The 21,680-nt window shown below is 40.4% G+C and overlaps 2 protein-coding genes across 5 annotated transcripts; one reads left to right on the top strand and one right to left on the bottom strand.

Annotated features, from left to right (window-relative positions):
- The first annotated feature begins 84 nt into the window (after nucleotides 1–84).
- On the top strand, nucleotides 85–6,889 carry fancb (FA complementation group B). Of its 3 annotated transcripts, XM_068704852.1 has the most exons (10): nucleotides 85–1,385; nucleotides 1,476–1,631; nucleotides 1,734–1,823; nucleotides 2,084–2,212; nucleotides 2,985–3,169; nucleotides 3,451–3,887; nucleotides 3,968–4,208; nucleotides 4,830–4,906; nucleotides 6,074–6,281; nucleotides 6,476–6,889. In XM_068704852.1, the coding sequence occupies exons 1-9, from the start codon at nucleotides 462–464 to the stop codon at nucleotides 6,241–6,243; spliced, it is 2,409 nt and encodes an 802-aa protein (XP_068560953.1). In that variant the 5' UTR covers nucleotides 85–461; the 3' UTR covers nucleotides 6,244–6,281; nucleotides 6,476–6,889. The 3 variants fall into 3 exon arrangements, with proteins under 3 accessions (XP_068560953.1, XP_068560951.1, XP_068560950.1); XM_068704850.1 differs by lacking the exon at nucleotides 6,476–6,889 and having other exon boundaries at nucleotides 6,074–6,397; XM_068704849.1 differs by lacking the exon at nucleotides 6,476–6,889 and having other exon boundaries at nucleotides 4,830–6,166.
- Nucleotides 6,890–9,675: 2,786 nt separating this feature from the next.
- glra2 (glycine receptor, alpha 2) lies at nucleotides 9,676–20,519 on the bottom strand. 2 transcript variants are annotated; one of them, XM_068704847.1, is made up of 9 exons: nucleotides 20,062–20,519; nucleotides 19,160–19,287; nucleotides 16,941–17,008; nucleotides 15,102–15,325; nucleotides 13,804–13,886; nucleotides 13,576–13,713; nucleotides 13,261–13,475; nucleotides 12,080–12,229; nucleotides 9,676–11,356 (listed from the first exon to the last, which is right to left on the bottom strand). In XM_068704847.1, exons 1-9 carry the CDS (start codon nucleotides 20,145–20,147, stop codon nucleotides 11,084–11,086), a joined length of 1,365 nt encoding a protein of 454 aa, XP_068560948.1. In that variant the 5' UTR covers nucleotides 20,148–20,519; the 3' UTR covers nucleotides 9,676–11,083. The 2 variants fall into 2 exon arrangements, with proteins under 2 accessions (XP_068560948.1, XP_068560949.1); XM_068704848.1 differs by lacking the exons at nucleotides 19,160–19,287; nucleotides 20,062–20,519 and adding an exon at nucleotides 17,774–17,843.
- Between the last annotated feature and the right edge of the window lie 1,161 nt (nucleotides 20,520–21,680).

Raw genomic sequence — 21,680 nt, 5'->3', positions numbered from 1 at the left:
GCTCCACACGTAGCCACGCCCCTTTGATATATAGTGTATTTGAACCATCGACTGCTATAGTTTGAACGGAAAGAACAGATGCGGTGTTGAGCTGTGTTTACTATTACAAGAGACGTGTTTATCTAATCATCATGTATTCAATTGATTCGTTTAAAAACGACAAGCGAGGCAAACACTTTAGCTTAATATCGTCAACTCACTACTGTTTACCAGCTTTTTACCCACAATGCACTGGGACTGTCAGGAAGTGTTCAATATCAGTTGGCGCGCTGTGAAACGCTGGATACGGATACACTTCTCTCTCTCACAAGTAAACATACCAACTAGTCGTCTAAATGTACTCGTTGGCGAGACTTCCGTCCTGAAAGCGACAGCTCAATACATAGCAATCACGTTAAATCAAGCTGTCAAATGAGGAGGGATCGAACCCGGTAGGAGGCACCCGAAGCTTTGTGGCATAAATGGAGAGATTGCTCTCGGGAGATGTGTATCCCAGTCCCCATCGACTTTCCCTGTGTGGAAAGATAATCCTGTTTGACTGTAAACGAGCTTCAGCCACACATGACAGCGAAAGAAGCGAGTTAATATTCTGCAGCCTCTCGTTTGAACGTGATGTCAACGCGTTTGTGAAGGCAGCTGATGGAGCGACTGTCATCAGCAGGAAGAGATCAGCGCGTGTCGATGTTGTGAAATGTAAATGTGCCATAAACGTTCAGAAGAGGGTCACCACGCCGTGTGTTCTAGTGACAAAGAAGAGCGAGAAAGGGGTAAGCTTCCAGTATAGTCTCCTCACACTGAACAGCTCTAACCGACTGGAGTCCTGCATAGAGTTTAAACTACCTTATCAAATGAGGGACAATGTGTCTATCCTCCGGGGCCCCACAGTGGTGTGGAGCCATGCTGGCAATGTCTTCCATGCATCTCTGCAGACAGGAGAGGTGAGGCAGATACCCATTCAGTTGTCCCACTGTGTTATTGGAGAACTCCCACTCCACGAAGAACAGGTATTTGTTCTTGGACTGCAAATCCTTCCAGACGAGTGCTCAAATACTCACTCCACAGGCCAGGCCCTGGGCTATTTTGTTCAAAGTGGACAAGTGTTCGATGGCAATATGATTTTGCCACATCCCTACGTTTGCATCACACGGTGCATCTTGGTGCTGTCAGCTGAAAAAGTGGACGATGTGCTGAAATCTGCTGTGGTCGCTGCAACTTCTAATCAGCAACTTGTTCTTTTTGAGAATGGCATCGTGAAAGACGCGTGTCAGCTCCCCTTTGACCAACCCGAAAATATTCAGGTGGTCAACACAGGAAGAAATGGCTGCCTGTTTGTCATATCGTCTCACCAGGGGCACGTATGTGCAATGTGGAAAGAAACATTTCAGGTAAGCTGAGGTTTCAATATCTGGATTGTTTTATAGCTGTATTTTCAGTTGTTTTTTTCATAAACCTACTTTGATAAACTCTCTCCCCAGATAGCCTCCCACTGGTCAAGTGTCAGTTCTGTCCATGTGGATGACTTCCTGGGATGTGGAACAGACCAACTGCTGTTGGTTTTTGAGGATCATGGCATAACAGAACAACCTTTGGAAAAGTTTCTCCTCACGGACCTCTGTGGCATTTCATATTCTGTAAGTCATACATTTACATTCTCATGTGTAGTACATGTAAACTATTCCCATTGATAACATCAGAAGGTGGTCATCACGACTCATTGAAAATGCAAATTTCAGCGCGGGCAGGACAGCGGAGCACCAACGACACCACCTCCTCCACCAGAGAACGATCTGCTAACCCTTCGAGCTTTAGAGTCCAGACTACAGGTGAGCATTCATAAGCTATTTTTTTAAGAATTTGCATATTTTAACTGTAGTTTTACATACATTTGCCATATGGTGATGTGTTGAAATGTCAGAAAAACATATTAATGCTTTAATTTAATCCGCATCACACCATTATGCTGCATAACAGATTATCTGATTGTTATTCATATGAGACATTTTGAAAGATAACTTTTTTCACCTCTGACACCCATTGTGTGCTGTATCTATTAACTCTCAATCAAATGTAATCTGTTATTTAGAGTGGAGTGACAGTGCTCCAGGATCTTCAAAGAGAGATGAGAGTGAAGAGCAGAGTTCTGCAGCAGTCGGTCCAAGCCCTCACCAACGCCGTCTCAGGAAGAGAGACTCTTCTCACCCAGCATGAGCAGGTACAGCACACTGACGACATTACACAACTCTGACGAGCGCTGCCTGTTGTTATGGCTTTTCATTGAGGTCGTGGAACTCTAAAGATAAAGGGAATCAAACCAGCAACTCTCTCAACCAGATCCCTACCAGAGTGTTGTTATACCTTAAATGTTGCCATCCCTCCAGCACTGAGATAACATGAAGTCGTATGACAGTCATGATATATTGAGCAGCATTCTGATATTAGCTGTTGTAGTTTTCCATGGCATTTCTATGGTAATGAAATGTTATGTTATGTCATTTAAAAAATGGGAAGTTGTATAATATTTTCATTGGAATTTAAGGACATTTATTACCTTAAAATGGTGAGGTATATTACTGTCAGTCTCCCCCTCAGTTGTTTAGGGTTGTGCTCCAGCACTTGTCACTCATCTTAAGTTGTCATATTTGAAATGGCGTCTCACATGTGGCCGAAGCGTTCAGCGTTCCTTATGTTGCCACAGGGTTTGAGGAAGCAAATGCAGACAATGAAAACAAATGCCACAGTTGTTTACTTGTCTTCTACTTTGTAACTCTTGTTGTTGTTTCATTCTGTATGCTTTGAAATGCTTTTGTTTCTCGGAATGACGAAACGGTGTTTTTGACAGAACGTATCAGTTCTGCCCTTTTGGTTCCTAAATAGTATTTTAAATGTCCACTACACGTGTATCTGGGAAAATTGAAATGTCTAAATGTGTCAATGCTGTCACACACTTGTCATCGCTGATTATAGTCTCTGCTCTTTCTGTCCAGGAAGGCCTCATTGCTCTGTGGGACTGTGATGATGATGATGATGATGGTGGTGATGATGAGTCAAAGGATGAAAAGACGCAAGACATGCCAGCAGTGTCTTCACAACCTCAAGTTGACAAGCTGTGGCATCGCATCGTCGAGGAGCGACTGGTTGTGGGAGTGATACTAACTACCGACAGCTCAGTGTAAAGACGATTTGTTTATTCATTGAAATTGAATTGTACATATTTGCTTCTGTGTGACGATGAAGAATGTGTGAGCGTTATAGACTGAGGCATCAGCCTTCCCAAAGATGGCCCGTTGAACACGACATTATCCGAACTCTTAGTGTTGATTCTTCTATAAAGAGATATTGGTGTTCTTAATAATCAGCTCACAAGCAGACAAAGGTTATCTGCTTTTCAGTATGATTACCTACTGTCCATGTGATATCTGATCGTTAGTGATGTGTTATTTCTTGCTCCAGACCAGTGACCAGTGTGAGCTTATCCATCCTGACAGAGACGGGTCAGAGCTCAACACCTGCAGTCATCCAGGCCCAGAGCCAAGTGTTCTGGCTCCCTGTGCCCTGCTCTTCATCCTCCTCCTCCTCCTCCTCCCCCCCCCTCTCCGCTGCCTACACATTCTCAGAGCCTGCAGCCAAAAGAAGCAAGCAGCACAATGTCGGGAGACCCAATGATCTCAACACATGCAGACTGGCTGTGACCGCTGTTGCCAGGCTGACACCTCTGTTGAACTCTGGCTGTGTCAAGTGCCGCGTCATGCTCCATTACGTCCAGAGACGAGATGCTTTTGCGGGTGTGAGCAACCCAACACCGGTTGTTCTGCATTGTGGTCAAGTTGCTTTAGACATCCACAGTAATTTACAAACCCAGCTGTTGAAAACACCCAAACTCAAAACAGGTAAAATCACAAATGCCTACGACTTGTGCTGTTCATTTTGACACATACATGTTCATTGTTATCTTCTTTATTGTGCCCAGATGACGCTGAAGAGGACTTGCTGAGCCTGATGGCGCTGCTGGATCGCTGGGTCTTCCACATAGACTCTCCTGATCACAGCTTAGGCGATGTAGATGGCTGGATTCACAAACTAGCGGGTTGTAGGAGGATAGAAGTGAGCCCTCAGTATCTGCTGTTAAATTCTTCAGGACCATCTGCTCTCATGCTGCTGCACTGGCATCAGATAAGCCCTTTCCAGGGGGAATTCTCTGTCCACTCCGGGTAAATCATTTTGATTTTGAGATAGCGATAAGAAGGCTGTGGTGTTTGTATTGATGGTTTGGATAGTATAGAATTGTGGCCAAAGTCATATTATCAGTTCATAAAGTGAAAGGATGTATTTTTGAGCTTCAAGTTAAAGGTGCCCCATAGACTCTTCTTTATTTGGTTTACATCATTTGAAATGCTGCTACTTTGAAGTAAAGTCAGAAAAAAAACAGAAGACTTTTTTAAATAGAGATATTTTCTAATAATGTATATATAATAATGACATTACTGGTTCAAACACTACTACCAGGAACTCCCCTGAATTATTCAATTTTATTTAAAAGAACTAAGGAAGGTAGTAGAAGTGGACGCCGCTCAATTTATATTAATGGACTCAAAGTTGACGAGGCTTTGAAGTTGATGAGGAAGCGTGTCTGTATGATATTCCACTGAATATCAGAAGTGGTTAGGATTCTGTGGACAGCAAAGCGCTTGAAATTACAAATTCTGAAAATAAACTCAAAAAAGGCTGAAGCAGCTGACAAATGATAAAAAAAAACATGAAGAAACTTCAACAATCATGTTTTCATTAATTAATAATAACATACAAATTGTGGTTCTGTTGTTCCTTTGCAGCCAGTTACACATGCTCCAGTTCCTGGACTCTCTCTTGGCTTACCTCCCTACGTCCTGCTCCATCCAGTCTGTCAAAGGTACAAGAGGACAAGGTGCAGCTCAAATATTGTCTTTGGTACTGGAGAAAGAGCTGGTGTCCCTCAGAGAGTGTGTGTCATTGTTACTTTGTGAAGAAGAAGAAGAAGAAGAGGAGGAGAAGAGGAAGAGCCTTCGACATGAGGAGACCCCTGATCCTGGTTCTGTCAAGGGGCTCCAGAGGTGTAGGGAAGTGTTTCAGGGGGACGTGGAGAGGAGTAAGACGAGGTTGAGCCCCCTGGTGGATGTGTGGAGGTATCGTAGGCTAACCCAAAACATGTCCAAAGTCCAACTCGATGGGGATTTGGCAGCTCTCTTAGACGCTCGGAGAACTTTGCTCAGCTAACAGACTGCATCTTCAATCTTGTATTGTGTCAAGTGTAATGACTGATAGGAGCTAGTCGTGTATGCTTTGCACATTTCACCTGGACTGAGAGCTGCCCCCCTTTGCTGGCTTAGGTGTGTGTGTGTGTGTGTGTGTGTGTGTGTGTGTGTGTGTGTGTGTGTGTGTGTGTGTGTGTGTGTGTGTGTGTGTGTGTGTGTGTGTGTGTGTGTGTGTGTGTGTGTGTGTGTGTGTGTGTGTGTGTGTGTGTGTGTGTGTGTGTGTGTGTTCCCTCAGACTCTAGGGGTTTATATCTATAGTGTCCGCTGCTGTGTAGAGCCTCAGTCTGTTTCCACTGGATCACCTCCTGCCTTAATCTGATACTGATGTGACACTGCTTTCTGCTCAGCTTATTTTTCTGTCCATGTCCCTTAAGACCCTCTGTGTTCAAGAATGCTCTTCAATGTCTGTTGCTGCTGTGTGCTATTCAGTTGGAGACGGAGACCACTTTCAGCTGAGAAACGGTTTGTGTTATGAATAAAAAGGCAACAGATGATGGTTGAGCAAGGAGGTTATAAATCTGCTCAGTGACTAGTTGACTGAAAGCTTTTAGTGGTGGGCTACTTTCCCCTCATGTCCCTGTAAAAAAAAAAAAACATGTCCTTGGTGTCGGTTTCTTACGCTGCTGCACAAGCTGTCAGCACTGTTAGTTAAAATGCAGTTTATACAAGTAAACATGAAATCCTACTTAAAAGGACCCCAACTTTTCTGGCTACATGAGGTATGTGGCAGCCTGGCTATAGTGTTTGCTGAAATGGCTGGTGTTTCTTTTTTCTTTTTCTCCCAGTAGGGGCTCAGAAACAAGGATGTGCATGTTTGTTCTGGGAGCTACTCCATCCGTGTGTAGTACTCAGGACTCTCAGGAGAGATGAACTCCCCTTCTTTTACACCTTTCATATGTCCGCTTCATTGCAAGTAACAGCTTCCACTGGACTCACTGCCGCAGGACTCCCCTGAACATAGCTGGAACATCTCTTCAGAGTGACTTCATAAAGGTAATGCTGCTGTGGGTTAATGAAATGTTCCAGAGCTATACACAATGTATTTTTGTTTTGTTTGAATGGAAATAAAGAACCCTGTTTGTAGGTTTTGCTGTTATATTGAGATCACTCAACTTCGTCCAGCATGCAAGTTGATAAAACACATCGACACTTCTTTGTTTTGTGCTTTATTCGTCCCTCACATACAGAAAACGGACAAACCCTCACCACCTCTTCGGCTGCGGGACAAACTCCCCTGTCACTTCTAGCGCAGAAGACGATTTGTGAATTCTGTTCAGTAAATAACACCACTAAAGGGCCAGGGAGAAATGCATCACGTGAATAAGAAAATTCTATTGTATTGGTGTTCCCTTAAAGCCCAAACTGCTACCCAGAGTAAAATATATGGTTTGTCATCCCATTATTGTCTGTTAAGTTCTATTAACTGTGAGTGGTGGAAGAGGGCTGCAGGGTTTCTATTCTCCACGGTAGTCGCCTCACTTTAATAGGACATGAAAACGTGGTAGATGGATAATGTTGCTGCTGTGTTATGAAACCAACCAGACACGGAGAAAACAAAATCCACATCCCATCTAGCTTATTGATGCAGACAAATTGACAATTGATCGAGTCCTGCGTCTTCTGATGTGTGTGGATGCCAGACATCTACCGTCACTTCAGACAGTCCATGGCCACCAGCAACAGAAGGAGAACGGACGAAAAGCTACTCATAAATACATACATTTCAAAATTTGCAATAAAATATTTGATATATATATATATATGAATACAAATATTTTTGTTAAATTTTAAAATTAAATGTTTATGGTAAATTAACAATTTTAAATGATTAGATGTTTTGTAATGTTTTATTACTATTAATTGATTTAGATTTTTATCATTAGCTTTTTCATTTCATGGAGGAAATGGATTACCATACTTTTGTATTTAATTCTAACAATAAGATATAGACCTTCATTTATTGGCCATACATTCATATTCATAGTTGAAGAGTTTGAGTTATATTGAAACTCAGCATTTCATGTCACACTTATGTACATACAGGACCGTTTTATTCATATGTCTGTAATATGACTGATACAAACAAACATTTAACAGCATCGGAGAGTATAATAAGTTAAATATATTAAGTGTTTTATCTAATGTGACTATAAACATGTTAATTAGTTAGAAACAGGTAAGTTTAGTGACAGGAGCTTCTCAGATTGTGCCAGTAATATGTTGAAACATCTGTAATGATGAATGATGAGCCATGTTTAAATTGATGGTGTGTGATGAGGGGCACTGGTCTGGAGTCCACTGTTATTGATCAAGTTCAGTCCTCTAGACTCGGTCAACCAAAGAAAGTGGGAAGCCATTGATTATATCTACAACGCAATGCATAGTGCACAGCCCACAGACAGTACAGTAGGGTACATGATTCTGTATGCATAGAGCTCACCATGTGAGATAACACTGGTTAAAAAACTGAAAATACTTTAGCAACCTTTTATTTCAATGATTATATATATATATATATATATATAAAAATGTATATATATATATATATATATATATATATATATATAAATGTATATATATATATATATTATTTACCTAAAAAGCTACATTTTTAAGACATCTCACCAAATATATATGTCAAAGTACAACAGTATTCATTGAGGTTGCCCCTTTTGATTATCACAGTCACATTTTTATAAAAAAAAAAAACTGAATTAGGCAAATTATTACAGACATTTAACAGTAAACATAAGATGAACAATACTTATTTAATATGCCAGGCTACTTGTTTATGTCATGTTAACTTGACAAGAAACTCCAGACAGAAGTTCCACTTTCTTGCTTTCAACCACATCTGTCATGGCCTTCCTCAGAAGATAGTTTCTCAGGTGTCAAGGAGATGGTTTTGCTGCGGAGAAGTTGTGGTTTTCAGACGCTGCTTCATTTTAAAATAGCCTATGGAAACACTGTTCACCGTGATTCTAGACAAGGTATACTTTGAGCTCGGGAGGAGAGATCAATACTACCAGCCTGCAGATGATTTCACACCAACTAGCAATATTTCTGTTGCTGAAGTGCCACATGTACTAATTTTGGTACAGCATTCATACAGCTGATGTACAATAAATTACACGGGCTGTCCCTCAGTGCCTGTTTTGTTGTTTAACGAGTGCCATGGAAACATACTCCTCTGAATAAACTGCAGAAAACAGCAGAATCTGCTGCTGGTTTTATTACTTTAAAACAGTAGAAATGTTTAATTTAGTGTCGTATTCATGTTCAGACATAGGAGACATACTTTTGGCAAAACCATGCTCCAGTGTTCTCAACCCTTATTAATTTCCCGCTTTCCTCTCACACCGGCCTTCTCAATTGCTGTGCTGTTGCTATGGCAACACTCATTTCTTGCCTCTCTCCGACCTCACAAAGCAGCTTCCCTAAACCTTAATGAATGATGGAAAGTTGTTTTCCCTCTTAAACACAATCATAAGCTGCAAATTATTTTCCTTTCATAAGCCGTTATACTGAACTTGATTGCATAAAGGCTTTTGCATCCCTGCATGTTCAAACTGCAATAACAATGGGCAGAGATGGAAGGCTGTGTCGGTAAAATGGATGGTCTACCCATGCTAGGATTGGTATTATTGATTAGTTTATAATCCCTGTGTGTTGTGCATTAAAATAGTAGTTTTATGATTCATGCAACCTTTTTAGAAAACCTACCACAGGCCATGTATTATTCATCTCTTAGATTAATATAAGACTGATGGATCCTGGCATTACCCACAGTATGAGAATGAATAGCATTATTTTTAGGATAATTACAGGATATAGAGAGCTGGTGTGGCCATGCCTGTCTCTTTAAGAATGATATATTTGGGTCATTCATTGCTTTTGTCTGAGCACACGTGCAGTTACAACAGGTGGAAACAGCTGAAGAAGCATCTTTATTATAAATGTCAATTGTCCTCTCCTGTCGGTGAATGCCTCGCAACTGTTTCCCATATAACTGATAGGTAAGCCCCGACCTATGGACACAACACTACAGTGTGAAGGCTATTACCATGCATTAATGGAAACCCGCTGTCAGATCATATCTGTGTCACCCCAGACCACCCAGCGATCCATGGCGCGTGTCATCCCCCTGACTTAAGGTGCTCGGTGAGGAGACTGTGTTTGTCGTTTTCTTTGATCTGATCTTCTAGCAGGGCGCTAAATGCATTTCCATGTGTTTGTGCCCTATTTTGTCAGTTATTTTCTTCTGAAAAGGCTTCCATCTATTCATTTCTTACATGCAAATACATTATATATTGTGTAATTGCATCAACAAATGCATGGTAATATAAAACAAAGCCTCCAACTTTATCAATGACAGGAGAAGTGGAAATAAAGTAAATATGGTGCAGTCAATTTTATTGATGTACGGACCAGTAAATAAGGAATAACATTCAAACAAGGAGTTCTTCACCACAGTATATCAGGAGTGCAAGGACCACTGCTCTGTACCATGAATGTTATGCAGTTCTGTCCTTCACTGTTGAATCCATCGACAAACATATGTCATCATCCAGCAACAAACACGCCAAGTGAAGGGAAACAGGCTACAGCGGAGGTTGTAGAAGTATACAGAAAGCTATTTTTTTTTTAACAAACATAACTTTTCCTCCATTACAATAAATATTTCATCACATTGAATCTACAAAAAGCATGTAGACAACTCTAAAACCATACCTAAGATAGCTGGAGCATGTACCTGGAATATAAATGAATACATGTGCATATGGACATATGACACGATTGAGTAATGCTGTGTGTGTTCACAGTTTGTGGGCTAACCTATACACTTTGCCATTTTACTTTTATGAACCTAGCCTGTGAAATACATCACGGTTTGTTTAAACTATTTTAGAATAGAAAGGAAAAATGTTGACTTTTTTAGCATTGGAATAAACTTACATTGATTTTAAGTAACATCTCTTGTCCAAGAATATGATTTATAATACACCAAACAACAAGTGGATGTCTGGCCACAGGTAGAAAAGATCAAACGCTGCATTCGGCTCTGATAGACCACTGAACGAGAGGAGATGCTTGAAAAATAGAGAAGCACAGCACTTCATCTCTCCAAATCTTTGATGTCTAAGGCCTCAGGTATTTCATAAAAATTCAGTATCCAATTCTCGATTTTCATCTGCTTTGTTCGCGCTCATGCCTGAAATGTGTGCTGCTGCCTAATGTCTGACCGATGCGTCTGTGTGTGCTTTTTGCCTGTACGTTATGCTGCTTTATTGTATACAAACAGAGAGGAAGTGCCATGACAATAGTACAATATAAAAGAGTCCTAAACATCCTTAAGAAATACCCTTTTTTGCAATCACAAAAAGTGTTTGAGTATCTAATTAAGCTACCATACATTTACAAATCCATGGAATGTTTCTTTGTTCCTTGTACAGATGCCAAGGCAAAGTTGATTAATACAAAATTGGTCCATCTTCTCCAGCATGTTACTAATCCTCAAGTTAAAACCATTTTTCCAGATCTGTCAGGAAATAGTATGCAGCAGTTCAACAACAACAAAAAAATCATCAGTGTCTCAAGAGCTGTTCACAATATCCGAACATGAGCATTACTGTATGATGCATGAACGTTATACATTATCCCTGAAAGAACAACACCTTCATCACCACCATGGTTCCTCTCAATGCACATCCTCCCATCTCATCTCACTGTGCTTTCCAAGCATTTCTCAATCTGAGAAATGAAAAAATAAATGTTGTTTGTCCAGGGTTAAGTCTTTACTTTTGGTGGATGTCCTCATACCTGATGATCTTATAAGTGACCCAGTAGAAGACATTGAAGATGAGGAATGCCATAGGAAAGGCGGCCCTGGAGATGGTGTCTATCCTCTTAGCTCTGTCCACAAACTTCTTCCTCATGGTGTCGGTGTCCTTGGGGACTGATGGTTGAGGGTTCGCAGCTGGAACAGCGTTCTTGACAGCTGAGCCATCCTTCGTTGGCAGACACTGACTCATATTGTAGCCAGCAAAATGAAAGCGGCCTTCATCATCCTGGAAAAACACATGCATTTGTGGACAGAATGAACTTGCTTGGTCTTTTTTAAAAGATTGCAGCTCTTCTTACTGGCCGCTGACTCTGTGTTGCTGTTAGCAATGTGAACATGAACACTAATCATGAGATAACAGTTTTAAATTAAAAAAGAAGATAACCTGATGTACTTTAATGATAAACCACTGCTTAGGGAATTAATATTGATTTCCTATTCATACTACATAAATATTCCACCAAGAGTCTGCCATGCTAGCAGCTCAGTCAGGCCAAAATTAGCCACAGTGTTGCTTTGAGCTAAAAGCGCCAGCATGCATACAACTTACAATATCAATGCTAACAGTTAGCAAACACAACATGTTCAGCAGATATAATGCAGATATTGAAACATCTCAATGAAAATGACATAGATCTACCTCATGGTGTCTATGGCATCAAGTTATTTGGATGCATCATTTGGGAGCCTGTGCCAAATTTTTTAACATATTGACCTGGTAGATGTTGAGATATTTCACTGGCAAGTGAAAGATTTGACCTTTGACTTGGCCAGTCAGATAATCACAGAAGTCATTAGGATTCATCCTCTGGGTACCATGAATGCCTTTACAAAATTCCAGTCTGGACCAAAGTGGTGCAGCCAACAGATGGATGTCGCTATATGCACCTTATGTGGCTAAAAAGTTTGATAACCAAACACCAACCCTGTAAAGACTTTAGAAGCATACCTTGTGATTCCTCCTTTGTCTTCGCCTCAGGCGAAGGAACTCTTTCTGTTGCCTGGAGACAAAATTAACCCCAGCATATTCTAGCAATGCAGCAAATACAAAGAGCAGACACACAGCCATCCAGATATCAATGGCTTTCACATAGGAGACCTGGAAGAGAAAACAGATTTCCTTTGTTAGATCCTCCAAGGTGACAGCATCAGCTAACGGTTCAAATGAAGTATGAATTCACGCTTTGACTTGAAATATTGGTAGATTTAATTTTTTATTGGTAGATCTTTCTGTATTCATTTTAGGCCCTAGATCTGTAAGATCTACCCAGTTTTCTTTCTTTTTTTCTCCCTTTATCTTGCACATTATGTCAGTTAACCAAGATTTCTAAATGTCTGTAATTATAAGTATAGTTTGCTAACAAATGTATCAGAGCTGCCAGTAATATCAGTGATTGCATGACAATAAACAGCAGGAAATAATTGCTTCCTTCATTACCAATAGAAAGAGAACTGTATTATTAGGTTGTAACTCAAGCACTGTTTTGGATTTTTTTTTTTCAGAAAGTGAGGATAAAGCTGACATTCTTTACTGCTCATCGGTGTGACCACCTAACTCCATGACAGCTGATTAGCATGGGGAGAAAACAACTCAGCTTTTTGAGGGCAGTTAAGGCATATTAAGTTATTGTTTTCTTGAATCTGAGCTCTCAAAGGCTTTTGTTTAAATATTTATCAGCATGCGTGTCTTTTATGTGAGAATCTCTGACGTGGCCGATGCCTTCGGTGCTCAGGTGCAGACTGCTGCGTGGAGAGTGATTGATCATCAAGATCCGTCTCTCATTGCCTGTAGTACCCCTCACAAAATGAGCATGGCAATTTACCCTGATTGAAAATAAGCTACCACAGACTACCAATGCTGCTGGCAATGTACACACGCTTTAGATGGCAACATCTTCACGGCTGGAACAAAAATGTTGAATGCAGTGAATTGCACCAACCAGGTCAAAAGAGCTGCAGACGTAGGGTTTACTCATCCCTGAAATAAGATGTTTCTCAATATGTTCCAACATAAGAGGTTTTTATGTGATTTTACATGATTGAGATCTATAGATTTGATACAAGCACAAGGTTTTCTAGAACCTGCAAATTCAAAAAGTATGCCGCTGGGTCGACTAAGTGAGGTTTCACCTTTGGAAGAGATGCTCTGGAGCCGGAGCTTTGGGTGGTCATGGTTAGCACAGTGGTGATGCCCAGCGCCACTCTGGCTGGAGCAGCGTCCATATTGATCCAAAACGACACCCATGAGAGGATGACAATGAGGAGGGAAGGAATGTACATCTGGATCAGGTAGTACCCCATCTGTCTCTCCAGATGAAATTTTACTTCTATACAGGTGAATTTACCTGAAACACAAAAACAATTCAGCTACCAGACCAGGAGAAATGTTAGGAGTGTGAAATACAAGCAGCATGTGGTTGTGTGTGTGTGTGTGTGTCCTCTGACCAGTGTTGTAGTGTTTTGTGCAGTATCCCAGCTCTTTCTCTTCCCTCATAATGAATTGAGGCAGCGTGAGCCCATCTGACACCTGCACCGCACCGTTCTCCAGCCACTCGAAGATCAAGTCATTCATGGTGTAGCCGACTAGTGACAGAAAATAATTGGTGAATCAATATCTGGATAATGCGAGTGTGGAAAGCGCCGGGACAAAACTGAGACTAAGGCAATGCTTACAACTTTCCAGTTGCATGGTACAAGTTTGGACATCCATCGGAAAGTTCTTCAGATCCATCGGGCAAGACAGAATGAGAGTCAACCTATGATACGAGGAAAAGTCACAAAATAAGATGCAGTGAACACACCAATGAATATATTTGATTTTAAATCTTGAACTAGTGGAACATGAATTGAAAATAATTGGCTAGCAGTTGGTACTTTTTTGGTAATCTCTGTATCATGTGCCTCTTTCTCCTGTGCGATAGCCTCTGACATATCATGTCGGATTCCCTTCAGCAGGTTCCTATCACACTTTCATTACTTCAACTTATTGTCTCTGTGATGCATTGTGGCCCACAGTCTGCTCACACTGTCATTTCTCTCATGAATGGAGAGAGTGGCTAACCACCTTTCATCTCTCCCGTTGACCCACTCTGCCTCCACACCCGAGCCTCTCTAAATGGACTCAAAATTGATCCGCTTCATAGTGCATCATTGCAGAAAGAATCGAAAGCCGCATGGGATTGAAGTTGTATTGAAATTAAATAAAACATATTTTCATATCTCGTACTGAGTTTTGCTCAAATGTTTGGACTAATGGGCCGTTAACATGTCATCCATTCCTGCCTGCACGTTTCAGTCTTCCACAATGCTTTTTATGTAGTACAGAAATCCTGCTTGCGGAGAGTTCAACATGGAGAAGGATTCACATTTTTATATTCGCTTTGGATTCTCAACTATTTCCCTGAGATTAACTTGCCCTATTGCAATCTGTATTCTTTTATTAAAAATCTACTTCACACACGAGGATGTACTGTACTTCAGTGAATGATGACATTTCAAAGGAGTGATTATAATGAGATACAATCCATTTATAACTCTATCGTTTAGATTGACACTCTTTGATGTTTGAGAGGAAATGTAAGAAAAGCAATGAGTGAACATGTCCTGGGGTGAGCTATGCATCAGAGCTTTTGGTTCTCCGCCGTATCATTTTAGTCTCTCAGAACAGATTCCAGCCTCAGCTACAGACCTACAATACCAAATGGTGTAAACTAGGGTTTCATCGAACAGTTATTTTCATTATGAACTAATCTTATGATTATTTTCTCAAATAATCCTTTGACCCTTATACCACCAGCAGTGAAAAATCCTAGAGCCCAGTGTGATGTCTTGTAAAATATGTGTTTTTTTGTCTGTCTAACAGTCTGAAACCCAAAGACATAATCAACTGAATGGTTCAGCTCCAGTGTAAAGCTCCATCTTTCATTCTTAAATCATTTTTTATTCTGTTGTTGTTTATAACAACACTTCACCTGATACTGTAGAGGACAGTCCCATCCTTGAAGATCCGCAGCAGCTTGTTGTCTGTGGTGACATCATGGAAGTTGGCCCCTTTTTCGTTGGCAAAGAAGAGGTCTGGCTTCCATATGGAGTCCAACATGGACGGGTCCAGGTCGAGGGAGGAATCTGGGTATTTACTATACGCCAGCCGAGGGTCATTCCACTTCTGCCGCAGGAATATATTCACTCTGTAATCCTGCAGAGATGACAAGCATATTTGCATAATTTGTAATTCAGTGATTGGGGTTATGAGAAAGCAGTCAGCTTTAAATATTACGTATCCACCTTTTGATGAGAAAAAATAAAAACACTGCATCTTCGTGATTATTCAAAAAACGCATAGACAAAATGATAATAATAGCAAGCATCTATACCAAATGTAACACCTAAATGTTCACGTTTTTTTCTTGAATGGTAGAATGTAACTAAGTACATTTTCTCTCAAGTAATGTACTTAAGTACTATACTGAGGTGTTTGTACTTCACTTGAGTATTTCCATTTTATGGTACTTTATATTTCTACTATAAAATAAAATATAGTAAAATATATTTTACTCCACTACTTTATTTGACAGCTTTACTTCATATGTGAAATATGAATTCATCTTTAAAAAAAAGATGCATTTTATTAGGTTATTTACACAACAGTGAATAAAGCAGTTAAAATGATCTCCACTTTAACCAACTTTAACATTAAAATGCTCTGAAAGCAATTCAAATAGTAATGCAATAATACAAAATACACAACAATGCTCAGGAAGGGCTCATGTGCATAATGAGTTGCCAACTGAAACTTTATTATTTTGCTGCAAATACTTTACTTTTTACTTCACATTCACCCAATTACAACTGTTGCGAGATGCAACACATTTAAAAAACACATGATAGATAATGAAATGGATGAGGAACAAAACATCTAAATCATCCAGCAACACTAGGTGTGTTTAATCTTAAATTTCCTCCTCCAGTTGAATAATTACCAATTGTTGAAAGTTGCATTTGCAAAACACTGACCATGTAATAACTTTTTTTACTAACCATAATTATGTAAGATCCATTATAGAAGCTAATGGTGGAGTTAGAGGATGAAGTGGCTGATGAGGAAAACTCAGACAGTGCAGTTAGTATCAGTTAGAGTCACAAAGCTCAGTTACTCAGAGTAATTGATATGTCATGATGATGAGAGGCCCTTATGTTGTTTGACATTTCATCAAAATATTGGCGGTTCCAAATATTTGCATGCATGTCTAAAGCTGTGTAATTCCCTGGCAATCTTATTAACTTCAGCTCCTGCACAAATTAACATCCTTCATTCAAAATGTAAGTAGTTATTATCACTCATTATGAATCCTTTGATCGTGATGAGTTTCGATGCAGCCTCGCAGGTTTTTATATTTTTACCCCCTAAGCAGCTGGATGCTTTCACACATCACAGATAGTAGATCAGCTTGTTTGAAAGCCTGAGCCCCACCACCCACCGTTATTGGCTGCACTTTAAGTGACTTACTGGTTGGGATTTATCGTATTATTTATTGAACCTGGACTAACACAAGCATCATGGGAGAGGAAACCAATACTTCTTTGGATAGCCAGAGGACATATTTTGCATCTATAATGTCTGTGTTCCCCAATGGAACCACCAATAGACTCTTTTTAATGGCAAAAATGAAGTATTATGGCAGGGGAAGACGCAGCAATGATAAAGGTTTAAAACAAAGTAGATTAGGTAATGAAACAAGATGACTATAGGTCTTAATTAACTCCTGAGCAAGGGTCAGGACTTTAGAACATGTGCACAATGCTCAACTCACCATTGTAGTTTCTGCTATAGAACCAAAGCTGTTGATAAATATGTTGCAGGTGACATTGACTGGTGGACCTGCAGGTTGAGGGATAGATAACACATTGTGCAGAAATCAGCCAAAATGCCAGAGGAACTCACCATAGCTGTCTCTGTGACAGAGCCGAAACTGTTGAAAATATTGCATGTAACATTTACGGGGAGACCTGTGAGACGGAATGACAATGACATGACAGGAAAAAGCCTTAAACCAGATCATCAAGGGCGACTGGGTTTGGAGCGGTGAAGATGTTTCATCAGGAAATTTGGGTCTGTTGGTTCACAAGCTGCTGTTTCACTGTATGTGTCAACATGCATTATAAACAAGCACCGGTTTTCTTTTTTCTCTCTTTCATAGGAGCTCCAGGAGTGGATGGTGACAGATTGCATACTTTGTTAAACTAGACACAAAAGATCACATATCATAACATATATATTGCTGAATGTTATTAGAATGCAGTTGTACTAAACAAAATATAATAATTGGTAATGGCATCAGACTGTGTCAGCATGTTACTATCTTTTCTGGTTAACGCAATGTAAACTTTTTTTTTCTTTTAGCCAAATAATTAATTAGTCGATGAACAGGAAATTAACCTGCAGCTATTTTGATAGTCACTTAATCGTTTAGGTAATTAAAAAAACAAACAACTGCCAAATAAATCCCTGGTTCCTGCTTCCAAATTGGGAATATTTTTCTTATTCTTCTATGATATGTCACAAAATATCTTTGTTGTTCAGAAAAAAAGCAAGCAATTGAAATATTCGAATATATATATAATGAATCAATACTTGCAGCCGTACAACAATCTGTTAGTTCTTGTATCCTTCCAACAGTGTGAGCAGTTCCCAGCATGCTATAATGAGTAGAGTCCTTCTTGTGGCCTGAACTGACATCTCTTTGCAAGGCTTGGCAGCTTTAAAGTCACAGCAAATCTCTTTTCCCTATCTGATAAGTGAAGTTGTAAACCCTTCACAGTGCCCTTCCCCTGTGCTTTCCTTATCAATATTGCATAGCACTTGGTATTAATATTTGCCTCAGTTTGTCGTCAGGTAGCTACATTTAACAGCAGTAGCAGAAAAATAAAGCAGAACCTCCTCACAACAAACTCAGCAAGGAAATCTAGGTCAGCCTTCACAAATACAGTTCAACACTCTCTTCAAAGTATGACTAGCAGGTTTGCAACCCAAATCCTCTGTTTACATCTCTGTGGGTTTAGAAAATAGTGTTTGTTTTTTAGCTGTGAGATGATTAATTTTAAAATACAGAGATAATACTAATACAACCAGCAACATTAAAATCACGCTTAATGCCTTTTAATCCATGTGTGCTCATCCTCTCTTCATTAGCTAGAAATAGTTGCTTTCACTTCATCCCTCCCCTGAAAATGCAGCCGGTGTTAAACAGGCTGTCCTCCTCCCATCTTATGTCCATTTCAGCAATCTTGTCAACATCTTCCTTTTTCTTTACCAGATGGAGAGGAAATATCTGGGCCATGTGTTTCTGAATCCCGCTCATCAAACCCTGTGCTACACTGTCTTGGCTGCTGCAAATAACTCCCCAACCAACAAATCCCAGTCCACCTGACCCAGCTTGGAGTGGGCCTGAGCCCCAGCGGGCCGCCCTCTTCTCACTCAGCTCCGTTCCAGTGACAGATGCTGTGTCTGTCTCCAGCATCAACACCACCAACAACAGAGGAAGTCAGTAGCCTGCAGTCTTGCCACGGGGGCATCAATCATCACTTGGCCTGTCATGGTGGCATCCCTGTCTGCTACTGTGACTGTGATATTCACAAGATTTTTTTGTTTGTTTCCAAATTATGACTTAACTGGAGATATGGATTGTTTCTGACATTTTACCCAATGAAAACAAGTGTGTGATGTTACAATGAGGGGTTAGTTGATGATTCAATTCAAGCCAGGACAACAACGTTACTGTCAACTGAAGTGATTTATTGTTCTTATCTTTGGACTGGCAGCATGGTGTCTTAGCATCAGATAACAGTCAATGAATCTCCAGATAAGTAATAGTGTCAAAGTCTGGTGGGTTTAGCGGGAGGTGGATACTGTATTCTGCATGCAGAAATACTCACACAATCTGTGTTTCTGTGGTTTTGTTGTAAAGGTGAGACTTTGTGTAAAGTGAGGTGTGTGAAAATATCCGAAAGGCAAAGACAATGATAAACAAACCTTTAAAATTCGGTCTTATTCGTGCATCATACCCGGACGTGCGACCCATGAGTGAGTCTAGAAAGTCTGATGGAGACATGTTGGAGGATGATCTGGAATCGTGCTCCTTGGCATCCACAACTCTGGAACTAACACACACACACACACACACACACACACACACACACACACACACACACACGCACACACACACACACACACACACACACACACACACACACACACACACACAGAAAGAGAGAGAGAGAGAGAAAAATCACATTATCAGACTAAAGTCCCAGCTGAAAACCAGGAGTTAAACCTTATCTGTCGCCTAACAGCTGCCTGGGTGTGATGGGCAAGCACAGGGAAACTATAAAATGCGTTTAAGAGAATACACATATCAGACGAATCTTGCGTGATTTCGACAATGTGGGCATTTTATTTTCACAAGAAAGAGCTATATTTTAGTCACATCATGCAAGATTACTGCACAGATAACACAGCATGCTGTAATTTTATGTGAAACATTGTGAAATTGTTGTTATTATGACTCAAGAGAATAAATAATAATACCACTACGTGCGTAAATATCAAAATAAAGTCATTGTACTACAGGCAAAAAAACAAACAGCATGAGGATATTATACATTTTACCTTAAGGCTATCATGAGGACCAAATAGAGCTCACAAAAGCAATTCAAATAGTTGAAAATGCGGGGAAACTTTAATCCTAATCAAAGCAGCTCTCTAGCAATTACCAACTTAGTCTGTGCAGAAAGAAGTCATGGCCCATTTCATGTTCTTTCTTTAATTACGCCTATTACTTGACTGAATTATTGTATTATACAAACTTGAGAAGGGAGAAATAATTCGTTTTCAGTCTATACAATTACATATATTTGATACATTAATTGGCCTACCTGAAGTTGTTTGTCTCCATGAAATATGTAAATAAAGCTGCCAAAACCTTAATAAAGGACCGATTCATTCCTGGTGGGTTTCCCATGTGCTCACTTTTTTATTTCTTCCATATGTTTACATTAGTCAAACACATAATCCAAATAGGGGTACCGCTTTCTTCCTGACCAAGTCGTGGGCGTTTGGGTGTTCTTGTGTCATGCAAGAATACAGGAGACATTCCTCAACGCAGCCACAAATCATAGTTTAGTTTCACGAAACTCTGACTCCCAAAAAGAGATTTCTCGAAGCGGAGCTGTGAAGAAACATCAGTCCTGTGGTCGGACGTCGAGAGGGTGGAACTCCAAAAACGCATCGCCTGGAAGCTTTTTGCGTTGGCTCAAATCTAAGAGCTTCCGCTGTGAAGAAAACCCCGCTGGCCCGTGTTGTTACTTATGAAGTGAAATCTTTCGCAGGTGGAGGACCGTCCTCTGTTGAGGAATGGGAGGGGACCGTCTTTTCTCATTTCAGCACTTGGAAAGCTCCCGGCTCCATTACGCGCAAGCGCAAGGCTTAAAAGTGGTGGACGTGAGTTGGTTTTCAATAAATCCAATATACAAAGAAGGTAATAATCTGAAACACATTCAAACATTGTCTTCAGTGTCTGTTACATAACGAAAGGTGTCAGTTTTAAGTGTTACAGCTTTCGTCTCACGGCAGCGCGCGCAGCTGCGCATCATGGATCGACTGTCTTTATTAAGGTTCCATGTTTCCCAGTGGTGTAATTAAGTACAAGCAATTACATGGATAACGTGGGGAGTTAATGTAAATATTTATCTTCTCGTAAAAACATGACTACATTTGTAATAACGTACAATTAATCAGGGATGCAAATCAGAAAAAAAGAGATTCATAATGTGGGTGTATAACATAAGATTAACTGGGTTACTCTGACATCATCCTTGGCTGTATTTTTAAGCATGTGTCTTTTTTTGCTCCCATCCTTGTCTGTTTAGAGCAACCTACATCTTCACAGAGATATGAAAAGTGTAAACAAAGGACGAAGCCGCTGGGAGAGTATTTGGTACCCTGGTTGCCCTGGAAACAGATTTCCGAGGCATCATTGGAAATTCTGAAAGGTTGGCCTCCCAGAGCGAGACGGAAGAGAGCTGACTGACAGAGAAACAGACAGAGATGGTAGGAAAAATACTATAGTTTGGCTGAAGCCCAAGGGTGGAGGAACCGAGGTTTAGTAGGCCACCACACAGATAATCATTATTCAATGGGCCTTATATGTAAGCTTTAGGTATTGATACAGAGGCTGCATGGGAACCTGGCAGTGTGAGGATGTGAGTGGGCTGTGAAGCTCCGTGGACCACAGGCATCAGTGACTCATTCCACATGAGCACACAGGCATGTGCTGTGGAAGAAACAGCTAAACTTTAGTGAGGAAAAAAAAAGGTATTTCATTCACATCAAGCCAACCACAGGCATGGTGTTGTGAGATGACTCTCATGCCTCAACGTTGTGGCATGCTCTGGGCCATATTACACTTTATTTTGACACTCGGTAACTGACCAGTTTACCATCCTGGCCTGTCTTAGCACGAGGTTCTCCTCCTCTTTTAATGCTGAAGTCCAAA

The sequence above is a fragment of the Cebidichthys violaceus genome, unplaced genomic scaffold (genome assembly GCF_023349555.1).
Source record: "Cebidichthys violaceus isolate CVI_PGR_0920_01 unplaced genomic scaffold, fCebVio1.0.p SCAF_11, whole genome shotgun sequence".
Taxonomy (NCBI): Eukaryota; Metazoa; Chordata; class Actinopteri; order Perciformes; family Stichaeidae; genus Cebidichthys; species Cebidichthys violaceus.
Note: the sequence above shows the minus strand (reverse complement) of the source record. Positions and strands in the feature narration are given on the sequence as shown.

Bases quoted from the DNA above. Each gene is read 5' to 3' on its own strand.
- fancb (XM_068704849.1), top strand. From the start codon at position 462: ATGGAGAGATTGCTCTCGGGAGATGTGTATCCCAGTCCCCATCGACTT. The intron at 1,632-1,733 runs GTAAGTCATACA...TGCAAATTTCAG, and splicing joins TCTGTGGCATTTCATATTCT to CGCGGGCAGGACAGCGGAGC. The intron at 3,888-3,967 runs GTAAAATCACAA...TATTGTGCCCAG, and splicing joins AACACCCAAACTCAAAACAG to ATGACGCTGAAGAGGACTTG.
- glra2 (XM_068704847.1), bottom strand. From the start codon at position 20,147: ATGGGAAACCCACCAGGAATGAATCGGTCCTTTATTAAGGTTTTGGCA. The intron at 13,476-13,575 runs GTCAGAGGACAC...TTTGTGTTTCAG, and splicing joins CACAAAACACTACAACACTG to GTAAATTCACCTGTATAGAA. The intron at 12,230-13,260 runs GTGAAACCTCAC...TTTCTCTTCCAG, and splicing joins CCAGAGCATCTCTTCCAAAG to GTCTCCTATGTGAAAGCCAT.